Source organism: Myotis brandtii, unplaced genomic scaffold (genome assembly GCF_000412655.1).
Source record: "Myotis brandtii unplaced genomic scaffold, ASM41265v1 scaffold493, whole genome shotgun sequence".
NCBI classification, from domain to species: domain Eukaryota; kingdom Metazoa; phylum Chordata; class Mammalia; order Chiroptera; family Vespertilionidae; genus Myotis; species Myotis brandtii.
Genome location: NW_005368827.1, coordinates 2,746,844 through 2,759,847, shown reverse-complemented (window position 1 = coordinate 2,759,847; position 13,004 = coordinate 2,746,844). Strand labels below are relative to the sequence as shown.

At 36.6% G+C, this 13,004-nt stretch overlaps 1 protein-coding gene across 1 annotated transcript in view; it reads right to left on the bottom strand.

Annotated features, from left to right (window-relative positions):
- The window catches only part of LRP1B (low density lipoprotein receptor-related protein 1B), a 1,756,854-nt gene that overhangs the window by 616,906 nt on the left and 1,126,944 nt on the right, over positions 1–13,004 (bottom strand). The window contains exon 24 of the mRNA XM_014548045.1: positions 392–589. Within this exon, the coding sequence (XP_014403531.1) occupies positions 392–589 (198 nt within the window). The remainder of the gene's footprint in view (positions 1–391; positions 590–13,004) is intronic.

Here is a 13,004-nt window from a genome sequence, read left to right as displayed (position 1 = left end):
TCTCAAAGACTTGCTACTTAAAAAAAGCCTAGATTAGACAGAAGAGATAAGTCAAAACATGGCAAAAATATTTAGCTCATATTAGCAGTCTTTGCAAAAATTTCTTCACCATTTCTTTGAGATAGTCTGAAAGATTATAACAAAATAACATTTTTTTAACTCACAAATATAATCGTTAGCATGTAGAAGATAGTCACTTTTTTCTTATAAATAAATTTCTTCACATATTCTCACAGGTATATGTGACATCCCTGCTTTTACATATGTTTGGGAAGAGCTAAAGAACCAACAGCCAAAGATTAATCAAAACTTCTTTTGATTACAATATATTTTCTGGAATTTTCAGTTAAAAACGAATGTAAACATTAAGTTAAAATTGTAACATACGTACCTCCACTTTCAGAAAGCTTGCCTCGATATATTCTGTCTTCTACAACATCTGTCCAATAAAGTAAACTTTGATTGAAGTGAAAATCAAGAGCTATTGTGTTTCTCAATCCAGGAACAAGTAGACTATAGTCTCTTTTATGAAGATCAATTCTTCTGATTTCATGGCGAATAGAAAAGATGATGAATGCTTCAAAGGGATCTGAAATTAAATTTATTTTTAATAAACTTATGAAAATATTCATGTACTTTGGTAAGTGTAATAAAATGCTTGAGGTCAAAATCCATTCATTCAAAAGTATAATTATTATATAATTATCTGTCATTAAAGAAGCAATAATTTTTTCCAAAAATTAAAAGAAAAAAACTTGAATAATTTAGGTTTTTTGTATTTATTAAAATAAGGTATAAATTATTGGAATTCAAAGACAAAATGGAATATTTTCTGTTTTTATGGAGTTTCAGCTGACCATCCAAACCTTAGGAAAACACAGAAAATGCTAAGAATTAGCTAAAACTAGTTCTGCCACTCAGCTCATCACATGCCTACAGGTTCATGAAGGAGAAAGATCCAATAGAAAGAGGATTTTTATAAAAACAATTGATGAGTGTAAAGTTAAGAAGCGGTCCCCATAAAAATGAAGATTCAGTGTTCTCCACAGTCCAAGAAAGTCATGAGTACACTGTTCCCCACTAGTCTTTAAGCCTAGATCAGGCCTGAGTGGAAAGAAAGCAAAAAGCTTTAAAAACAGAAATAAGATTAAAGTTTTATATTTTGTACCTGAAAAAAAGTTTAAATACCCAAAAGTTACCAAAAAATTGTTGTTATTTAAAAAATGTATCAAACTCTGAACCAACTACTGGCCAACATACTACTATAATTTACACTTGAATTCTGTTTAATGAGTACATTTTTGAGGAAGAGAGCCAGGCTTGCAAAGATTTCCCCCATTTCCATATTAGTGTCAGCTCTCCGCATTTCCCTTTAGAAAAATTGGTTTTCCTATCCCAAATGTAGATACATCCTCTGAAAGTGAGCTGCTATAATAAGCCCTGTCCACAGTGATCCTCCCAGGAGGTGGATCAAAGTCTGATTAATGGGTTTGTAAGATCTAAGTCTGGTTAATGGGTTTGTAAGATCTGAGTCTGGTTAATAGGTTTGTAAACTTGGAGAGAAGCTTTCAAGATAAGGGAACCTACTCTCTTTTCCTTTTAGGTCACCAATCTCTAAGGCTAATGTTGTGAATACTAATGTTCTTGTAAGTTGAAGAAACCTATTCATAGTATTAGAGAAGAGAAAAATGTCACAGAGAATCAAGCAGCGATGACCTGGGCAGAGACTGTGTTCTAAGAACATTCAAAGCAATAGTTCCAATTACCCCTAAGACTAGTTGCCTCCTTCAAATCTCCTACGCACACCCCATGCGTTGTATATGTGAGCCAATGCATTTATCAATTCTAATTCATTTGAACTGGGTTTCTATCAATTGCAAATAGGCTTACTGTTCTTATTTATCTCATCTTTACAGAGAGGCCTTTCCTGATTAGTTACCTAATTAAGACCCATCTAAATTATATCACCATGGCTTATTTATTCTGCTTGAAGTATATTTTAAAACCAGTATTTACTTGTGGGTCATTTATTTCCCTCACTAGACAATAAGCTCTATGAAAATAGGGATTTTATCTGTCTTGCTTGTTACGATGTCCCTAAGACCAAGCACCAGAGGAAGAACACATGTAAACCTAGGTTCCGAAGGGTGTGAACCTAGGCTGGCAACCCTTAGTGTAGGGGAGTTGCTGCCATTTTTCGCCCCCACTGGACATGAATATACTTTAGGAAGCTCTTCCCAGCACATTAATTAAATGTTTTTGAATGAATGAATGTGGAGAGAAACTGAATACATCCCAAGAAACTGGATGATAGATAGTAAGGGAGAGAGCCCTGCCATGATCAGTAGAGCTAACCAATAGACCTGTAGCTGACTGTGTAGTACATAAGTCCAGCCAAGACCACAGGAATTGCTCAAAAGGCCTGAGAACTTGTGAGCAAAAATTATGTGGATTGTGATCACTTAGCTATTGTCGTTATTTATTGCACAGTGATAACATCACTATGACAATAGCTAACAGATACAAGACACTAAACATGAACAAAATAGTTTCAAATGGCCCCCAATAGAAAAAAATCCTCATAAAATTTTAAATCAGAATATATCATTATTAATGCAAAAAATGATTATGATGTTCTGTCATTTAAAAGAAAGATTAGGAGCCCTGCTTGATTTTCTGCTCTGGCTATGAAACAACTCTTTGCTTTTGAAAAATTATTTATCTTTTTTGAAATTAAGTGTCCTTATCTGTAAAATGGGGTTAACATAACCTACTTTCAATCTAACTTAACCTGTTATCAGAATCCAATTAAATAATGTATGCAAATTTGATTTGTAAGCTGAAATCTGTCACAGGAAATACAAATGTGGAGGGTATGGTGATGTAGTAAAAAAGTTATAGACTTGGAGTAAGAAAATTCAGGTTTAAGACAGAGTTCTGCTATCAACTATCTGTGTACATTGTAGAAGTTTACTTAAACTCTCTGACCCTCAACATTTTTTATGTATAACATAGTTATTATGGTAATTGATAATTAAAGTATGAATACTTAACATCTTAATATATGTTTAATAATTATTATGGATATTAAATTCCAAAGACTACTCAGTGGAATAAGCAAAAGGGATATTGCATAAGAGAAAATGCTGAAATGATGATACAGTGAAAGGAAGTCAGATATTTCTTAGCATGTACTAAAACTAGGGACATTTCAGCTCTAAACAGCTTCCCCATCCTTTAGCTTACAGCTCGCCCTCAGTCAAGCACTAAATTATCAGTGCAGCAGCTATTTGCTAGAGAAATTTATATTTAATACCTATGAAAGAACATATATTTTTAAAATTGCAAGGTAATGTGTTACTGTCTCTGCCCTAGGAATATCACACCAGAGGAAGAAAGAAATCCAGAAAGAAAAAAGGAGAAGACAAAAGAAAAGAAATTCAAGTTTCATCTTCCCTAACACTGGAAGACATCTGCGATCAAAAAGCCACAGTAACCCTGGCTGGTTTGGATCAGTGGATAGAGCGTCGGCCTGTGGACTGAGAGGTCCCAGGTTCGATTCCAGTCAAGGGCATGTACCTTGGTTGCAGGCACATCCCCAGTGGTGGGTGTGCATGATCAATGTTTCTCTCTCATCGATGTTTCTAATACTCTATCCCTTTCCCTTCCGCTCTGTAAAGAAATAAATGGAATATATTTTTTTTAAAAAAAGCCACAGTATAAGACGAAGGGCTGATGAATGCATGTAAACTGGAAAAATGTTTCTGAGAGGATGCCTGCAGCTCTCAGAAACTAGCAGATGTACAAGAAGGCTGACAGAACAGTTCTCAAAGGAGATAGTACTACTAAGGGGCAAATCCTACAATCACTCTTTAAAAAAGTAGGATGGGAGTAACAACCTGGTCTCAGGACCCCCTCAGAGCACTGTTAAGACCTAGGAGGAGAGTCTGAATGAAGAAACAGGCATGTAGTATATTAAGTGAAAAAAAATAGGCTCAAAAGTCTACATCCTATACGATTCCATTTTTATGACATTCTGATAAAAGGCAAAACAACAGAGATAGAAAGCAGAACAGTGGATGCCAGCAACAAGGGATGGAGAAAGGGCTTGATTACAGATTTTTAGACAAAATCACTAACCTCCCTATATACAATAGCTTCAGAAAAGACAAAATAGAAAGTAACTAATATACATTAACAACAACAACAACAACAAAAGACATGGAATCCAGGAATAAAATTATTAAGAAATATAAAAAAGATTATATGAAGACATTTTAAAACACTAATGAAAGAAATAAGACATCAAATCTGGAAAGGTATCATTAGATTGAAAATAACATCCCAAAGATCTTGCTTCTGTCTAAATTAATTTATAAATTTTCTGTGGTGAAAAATAATTGCAACAACCATCCTTTAAAATAATACTAGATAATTCTAAAGATTATATTAAAAAAATATCACTCACCAGAAGAATTTCAGGATAGATATATAATAGTGACTTACTTCAACTGGTATTAAAATATATTATTGTTTCAACAGAAAAATACTTTGGTACTGATTCATAACTGACTATAAGGCTGAGAAATATGATAGTTTTAGGGAACCTGGAGAAGAAATTAAGTTGGAAAATTTTCTGACTTAACACAAAAAAATAATTTCCCGATGGCTTAAAATTTTGATGTAGTAAATAAAACCATGAAAGTGCTAGTAGTAAAGATAAAACATATTTTTAGAACTCCAGAATGAGCAAGGCCTGTCTGAGTTTGACACAAGTCAATAACAATGTTTAATGTATGTTTAAAAAATTACAGGAGAGCCGAAACCGGTTTGGCTCAGTGGATAGAGCGTCGGCCTGCGGACTGAAAGGTCCCAGGTTCGATTCCGGTCAAGGGCATGTACCTGGGTTGCGGGCACATCCCCAGTGGGAGATGTGCAGGAGGCAGCTGATCGATGTTTCTCTCTCATCAGTGTTTCTAACTCTCTATCTCTCTCCCTTCCTCTCTGTAAAAAATCAATAAAATATAAAAATAAAAAAATTACAGGACGAAAATAATGTAAAAAATGTCAAAAGGCAAACTGGATTAAATATCTACAATATAATAAAGGACTAGATTCTCTATTACACATGAGCTCCTATAAATTGACAAGAAGGAAATATTCAAGTAAATAAAATGTAAAGGGTATTGAACAAACAATTCATAAAAAGAAAAATATAAACAACTTTTACATTGTAAAAAGTGTTCAATTTCTCTCATAAAATAATAAATTGATTTTAAAATAATGAAAATGTTTGATAAGACACTGTATCGATTAAAGTGTAGACAAAAGACACTCCAACATAATGATAATGGAACTATAAACTATTATAATCTATATGGAGAACCACTGGACAACCATAAAAAAATCTATCTATCTATCTATCTATCTATCTATCTATCTATCTCCCTTGACCAAGTAAGTCCATTTGTCAGAAATTCATTATAACGATAAAGTTTTATATACAGTATATGTGGCAGATAAGCAAGGAAATTCTTTGCAATATTTGTAATAGCAAAAGATTAAAAGCATAAATTTTCATCAATAGGTATCTGGATAAATAACATACGGTACAGTCATACAGTGCAATATGATTTGGCCACATACACTAATGTGATTGCTAATTGTATGCTACCATGAAATACTTACCAATACTTTGTAAGTAGAAAACAGCAATATACAAACAGTGCACATACTACACTAACATTTAAGTTAAAAAATAAAAGATTTTTCTAAACCTATATAAAAGTGAATCAGAATAATTATTAAAGGATTGATGAAGGAATGCCATGGTAACTGGTGACTGGGATTCAGGAGTGGGAACAAAACAAATTTTCACTTTATTCTGCATTGGTACAAGTTTTAAGCATTGGTATATATAGTTCCTATTAAGATTAGTTATTCTTAAGAATAAAAATTAAACCTATAAAAGAAGGAATTATCATTTCCAGCTTTTGGAAACATAAACACAACAAGAATTATTTAGGCATGACATATGTGCTGAGCAAGGTAATTCAGTATGACAAATACCATAAAACCTGTTTTTTCCCTTCAGGAGGACTCGTTTTACTATAACAATATTTAAGGGATGACTTATTGCTCTTACTTGTATGCCATATTTAAGAAAAAAATATATATTTTAAAAATCTTTATTGTTTAAAGTATTATATACATCCATTTTTTCTCCCACTGACCACTTATAGCCACCCCCACCCCACCATCCCAGGCTTCTACCACCCTATTGTCTGTGTACATGGGTTATGCATACATGCATACAAGTTCTTTGGTTGGTCTCATCCCACCCACCCAACCACAAAAGTATATTTTTTTGAACCACAAATTACCGACTTGTCTGTTACAACTGAAATAAGATTCTACAGTAAAGGCCTAGATTCTGCGTTTGCCTCTGATACAAATAAAGGAAAGTCACTAAAATTATTAGGTCTTTTTGTCTTGGTTTTTAAGATAAAATAACATTTTTGGTCATAAATGTTATTTTGCACCTCCAGGAGGCTCCAGAGCCAGTGCAACCAGTGGACAGCTTAAGACTATGCTGGATTACATCCCTACCTCCTACACACTCGTGGGGCAGACGCAGTAAGCACCAAAGCCCCACTGAAGCGGGTCCTGCTTCATAGCGTTCACTCTTGCACAGCAACTCCTCCACTGTAGTCACAGCTGGTCTGTGCAGCTGATTGGCCTGGGGGTAAATCTCTTCCAGTGATGCCAACAGCAATCAAGACTCAACTGCAATAGAATAGTGCACACTGCCCACACAGGGGCATACCTGGTGCGCCCAGCTCAGGTGAATGGGGAGGCTGCACCTGGGCCCTACAGTACACCTATTACACAAGGCCACTTTACCAATTCCAGGAGACATATAATTCTATCAAATACATAGAAACAAACACAGGGAAACAGCCAAAATGCGGGTGAGGATGAACAAAAAAAAAAAAGAGATTGTATCATGAATAACAAAATTTCAATATTTTTAAAATAGTGATTGTGAATACATTATTATTTATTGGTTTCAAATATTTTTGCAAGATTTCATAACAGAATGAATGGTGGTTAAAACATCTTGTTGCGTGTTTTACTAAAACTGTTCAAAGCCTTTCAAGTTCTTGCATTTAAGTCATTTTGTGTTGAGAATATAGTTGTTTGATAAATGCTACTTGATTTGCTTAACTATAATAAACCAGTTACTAAAAATAAAAAATATAAATATTAAAAATCATATTTGAACTCTGAATCTTGATAACTTCTCCAATGCCTCACTACTTTTAAGATTTATATTGATTTATTAAATTATTATTTTTTATTTGAGAGAATAAAAAAGTTGTAATGAATAATCCAATATGTAATTTCATATGCTAGTGGGAAATGATGAAGACTGAATTTCAAATTTCCAAGTCTTACAATAGTTTTTTCTTTTAAAAAATAAAACTGTGTATAAAATTTTTGGAAATAAAACACAATGAAGAAATTTCTGTTATATACCAATTTTGATATAGTATATTATGTTCTTCGGAGGCAAACTCAATTTAAAATGAATATCAGCAAAATATGAAGTAGTCATTCATTTTTATAGTTTTATGGTAATTTTTCTAGTACATTAGCTCCTGTCTCAGAAATGACTGAACTTAACAGCTCAAACCAGCACATTCCACTTTTAATTTAAAATTGGCTTAAAATTTTTCTGCTTTAGCATATCAGGAGATGACAGATGTACAAAACAAAGAGGTTACAATTTACATTTTTTATGTTGATGAATTTCATGTTTATAAATGTAGTATATCACAAGTAGCTTTAAAAAATACTCACAAAACTGTAGTGTTCTACATATAATTCCATTTTCTTTAAGTCCCACTACAGGTCTCATAATGATTTTTACAAGACAGAATAAAAAAGCAGTAGATGACTTGTCTAAGAAAAAAAGTCTCTCTATAGTGTTCTCAGGGTGAATTCTTAGTATAAGTCTACAACCAGCAATTCTATAGGAATAGCGCCTGATTCTTTATTATATATTCAACAAAAAGTGATATGTAGTTACAATGTTTTATTTTATGATATTTAAGAGTTTTACTTTTTTCTGTTTTTGTATTTAATAATTTATTTTTATTTCTCTCTCCCTATCATTAGATATATTTCTTTTACACAGTAGAAACTTATGAATTGCAAGTGATCTATCATTTCTCTGGCTCAATATATAGTATTACTTCCTTTTTTTCATTCCTTCACCTATATATAGTTATATTGAGAATAAATGATAGTTAAATATTACTGAAGTGTGATATACATAAAGGCAGAGGACAGGACCTAGAGAAAGAGGAGAAAGATAGGCTTTCAACTATTACTCAAATCTGTGAATTTATAAGATTTGTCACCAGCTGTCCATCAGTTTTTCTTGCAAGCTATTTTTGTTTATTTGTTTTTCTCTTCTTAATTATTTTCCTGGAAATTTCTGGATATTTTTTTCTCAATAGCTCTGCTTTATATTTCTAGTTTTTAAAAAGTCATCTATTCTTTCTGCTAATAAGTAGTAAGAATTGGAATGTGGATTGTGTGTGATGAGCGAAAGAGAGAGAGAGAGAGAAAAAGAGGGAAAACTCATTGGGGTATTGGGGTAAAGGATTGAACAGAAAACTTTTCATTTCTAGGATATATCCCATTGCCTTTTGCTAAATTGCATTTAATAAATATTTGTGATGACATAAATGAGTGAATGACTAATTATAAGACTCGATGAATAGTTAGCCCAGAATACATCAAATATGAAGGAGATAAAAATTATTATGGGGAAAAGAAAAGGAAAGGACGAAGTCAGTGAGGGAAGCAGAAAGAAACAGAGAAATACTATAAAAAAGGTCAACATGACTAAAATTAAATTAAAACATGGAGAGGATATTTGAAATGTATAAATTTTAGAATATACAATTAACTCCTACAAATCAATAAGAAAAGGTAGTGATATTAACAGAAAAATTATCAATAAATAATAAAATTTAAAAAATAACTTTGCTCTAATATCTCTTAGTCACAAGGTCCTGAGTAAATGAAGTAATCTTTCTGTGTCTGTTTCCATAGGTATCAAATCATAGTAATAATATCCAATTAATTTCTTTTTAAAAATATCTTTATTAGTATTGATCTTTAGAAAGAGAGGAAGGAAGAGGGAGAGATAGAAACATCAATTGTGAGAGAGAATCATTGATTGGCTGCCTCCTGCACACCCCCTGGGATAGAGCCCGCAACCCGGGTATGTGCCCTTTGACCAGAATAGAACCCTGGACCCTTCAGTCTGCAGGCCAACACTCTTATCCACTGAGCCAAACAGCTAGAGCATCCAATTAGTTTCTTATGAGCTACTAGAGGCCCAGTGCACGAAATCTGTGCACTTGGATGGGGGGGAGGTCCCTCAGCCCAGCCTGCACCCTCTTACAGTCTGGGAGCCATCGGGAGATGTCTGACTGACGGCTTAGGCCCACTCCCTATGTGTCATAGGTGCCTGCTGGTGGCCGGAGGGAGAGGCTCCTGCTACCGCCACTGCGCTCACCAGCCATGAGCCCGGCTTCTGGCTGAGCGGCGCTCCCCCTGTGGGAGTGCACTGACCACCAGGGGGCAGCTCCTGTTTTAAGCATCTGCCCCCTGGTAGTCAGTGCACGTCATAGCAACTGGTCATTCTGCCATAGGGCCAAAACCAGCTCTCCGACATCCCCCAAGTTGTCCCGGATTATGTGAGGGTGCAGGCCAGGCCATGGGACCCCACCAGTGCATGATCAGGGCCGGGAAGGGACCGTGGAGTGCTCCAGGGTGTGTCTGGCCCATCTTGCTCAGTCCTGATCGGCTGGACCCCAGAAGCAAGCTAATCTACAGGTTGGAGCATCTGCCCCTTGGTGGTCAGTGCACATCATAGCGAGCGGTTGAGTGGCCTTAACATATCATTAGCATATTATACTTTGATTAGTTGAACGGCCAACTAGACACTTAGCATATTAGGCTTTTATTATATAGGACTAGAGCCCAATGGACAAAATTCATGCAAAAGCAGGTCTTCCTTCCTCTGGCTGCCAGCACTGGCTTCCCACTGGCACCCGGGACTCAGGCTTCCCTGCGGCTGCTGGCAGGCACTCAGGACCTGGGCTTCCCTTGCAGACCCGGCTTTGTCTGGATGGTCATCCGGAAGGACATCTGGTCTAATTAGCATATTATGCTTTTATTATTATAGATAAACAAATTACCCATCACATTTTAGTTTTATTTTTTATTAACAAGTTGTAATGTTAACACTATTGCAGATGTCCCCCATCCCCCTCCTTTGCTCATCTCCACCCACCTCCACCTCTCCCTCCCTAGGTCTTCACCACACTATTGTTGAGTTTTCAGATGCTTAATGAATGATAGGTATTATAAATACAGTACAGTGGGGCCTTGACTTACGAGTGTCCCGACTAACGAGTTTTTCTAGATACGAGCCGTCTCTCGGCCAATTTTTTACTTTGAGTTGCGAGCTAAAATTCGGGTTACGAGCCAGCTTCAGATACCCCACTGCTAGTTGGCACAGCGAACGTCACAGTGAACGCCACAACATCAGCCCAGCATCACGTGTCTCACTCGTTCACTTTAAGATTTGACATACGAGTAATTTGAGTTATGAGCTCCGTCACGGAACAAATTAAACTCGTAAGTCAAGGCCCCACTGTATTATAATAATTAACTTGAAGAAATGATTCATAGAGGAGGGAGTTTTGAATAGAGTATAGAATTCAAATTTCCAGGGGGAATGTAGACAACATTGTCATCCTGAAAGATCATAGATGACAACAAACAGAGCGCACGAAGGAGACGGTAAAATAAAGTGATATCTGTGAAAGTACTTTATACACCCTTGCCCCATATACATTACTATCATTACTAATGATGAAACAGTAATAACATGCCTGGAATGGAAACTCAGAGTGGAAGATAATGCAACATCAGGTTGCAGAGATAAAATAAGCAGAAATAAAGAAGGTCCTAAATAGCAGGCTGAAGAATTTGTGTTTCTTTCCGTAAATGATAGAAAGTTACTTTAAAATAACGGATTCAGACTATGTTAAAGTGTCATTTTATTAAAATAAATAAAGGAGTGGATGGCCAGAGCACATTCCCCCAAACAGTTTCACTCTCCTAATCTCACTTTATATTCTACTACAGGCCCGGTCCACAAATTCATGCACCAGTGGGGTCCCTCAGCGTGGCCTGCGTGATTGGGCCGAAACTGGCTCTCTGACTTCCCTCGAGGGGTCCTGGATTGCAAGAGGATGCAGGCCAGGCCGAAGGACTCCACTGGTGCACGATTGGGGCCGGGGAGGGTTATGGGAGGTTGGCCGGCCAGGGAGGGACCACAGGAGGGCTCCAGGGTGTGTCTGGCCCATCTCGCTCAGTCCCAATCAGCCAGACCCCAGCAGCAAGCTAACCTACCAGTCAGAGTGTCTGCCCCCTGGTGGTCAATGCACATCATAATGAGCGGTTGAGAGGCCTTAGTATATCATTAGCATATTATGCTTTTATTGGTTGAATGGATGACCAGACACTTAGCATATTAGGATAAATTTATTATATAGGATTATTCACAAAGGTAACCATCTGCTTATTATTTTTTTTCTTTCAAACTTTATTCTTAACCATATTACTGACAGCTTTCCTTTAATTCTCATTTTCCAGATTTGGATTTCTCTCTCCCTCTTTAGTAAAAGATTATATTCCTTTAAGTTTCAATATTCTTCTCCTCATAACCTAGAAAAATAAAATTATGACAGCAAATAGAGAAGACTGCCATCATTAAAACACAGGAAACTCTGGGCTCCACTACGGTACTGATGCTACTCAATTTAAAGAGGGTTGAATCCAAGAGATACTGTGCAGAAAAAGACTAAAATATGGAGAAAGAGGGGAACAGAGAACCGGAGAAGTCAAGGATAATTGAGATTGTGATCCTAAAGACCAGAAGAAAATTGGAACCACTGAGATAACTATGGAATATTGAGGACAAAAAGAAAGTGTTCATTTTAGCCAACTAATTTGATGTGACTTGATTATATCTGGTGAAATGAATCCGATAGTAAGAAAGAGATAATAGCTATTGATGTAAATGCCACAGTAATCAGATTTGAGGTGATAACAGAAGCCTTCAGAGTAAAAAGGAGTTCTCCAAGAGACATCTGATAATTAGGGTTTGGGCAATGGACATAGTGTACTAGTAGGTGGTCATTATAAGAGAAAACAAATAGGAATGCTATAATGTTCTTTCCAATGATACTGGAAACATGCTGCAATATTGCAAGGGAGCTGCCTAGCAAAAAGCAAAGAAACAAATACTTTAGAAGAAAGTGTTTAACAATATATGTATTTGCGTTAAAGTGGGAAGATGTAAAGAACTGATAAAATTAAGTATGGGGATATCCAAGAAAAGTAAGATTTATAGTTAAACTAGTGGCTCAGTGCATGAATTCATGCACAGGTGGGGGGGTCCCTCGGCCTGGCTTGCAATTGGGGCAATAGGGGGGCCTGCCTGCTAGGGGGGAACCGCAGGAGGTTGGCCCCAGCAGCAAGCTAACCAACAGCCAATTCCATGAGGAATCAGGCTCCCTCCTCCCTCCTGTCTGGGTCCAGGGTGCGGGTGAACCAGATTCTGGGCTGTCAGGGCCTCAGCAGCAAGGTCTGGGTCAGTGTGTGCTATAACTACCTGCCGGTTGTCCAGTTGTTCCGGTCGTTCTGGTTGTTTGCTTGTAAAGGTCGCTTAGTTTTTATATATATACTAGGGGCCCGGTGCACAAAAATTTGTGCACTGGGGAGGGGGTTCCCTCAGCCCAGCTTGCCCCCTATCACATACTGGGAGCCCTAGGGGATGTCCTACTACCTGCTCCCTGCTCCCTTGGGGAGTGGGCCTAAGCCACAGTCTGGCCACCCTTTGTGGGAGTCGA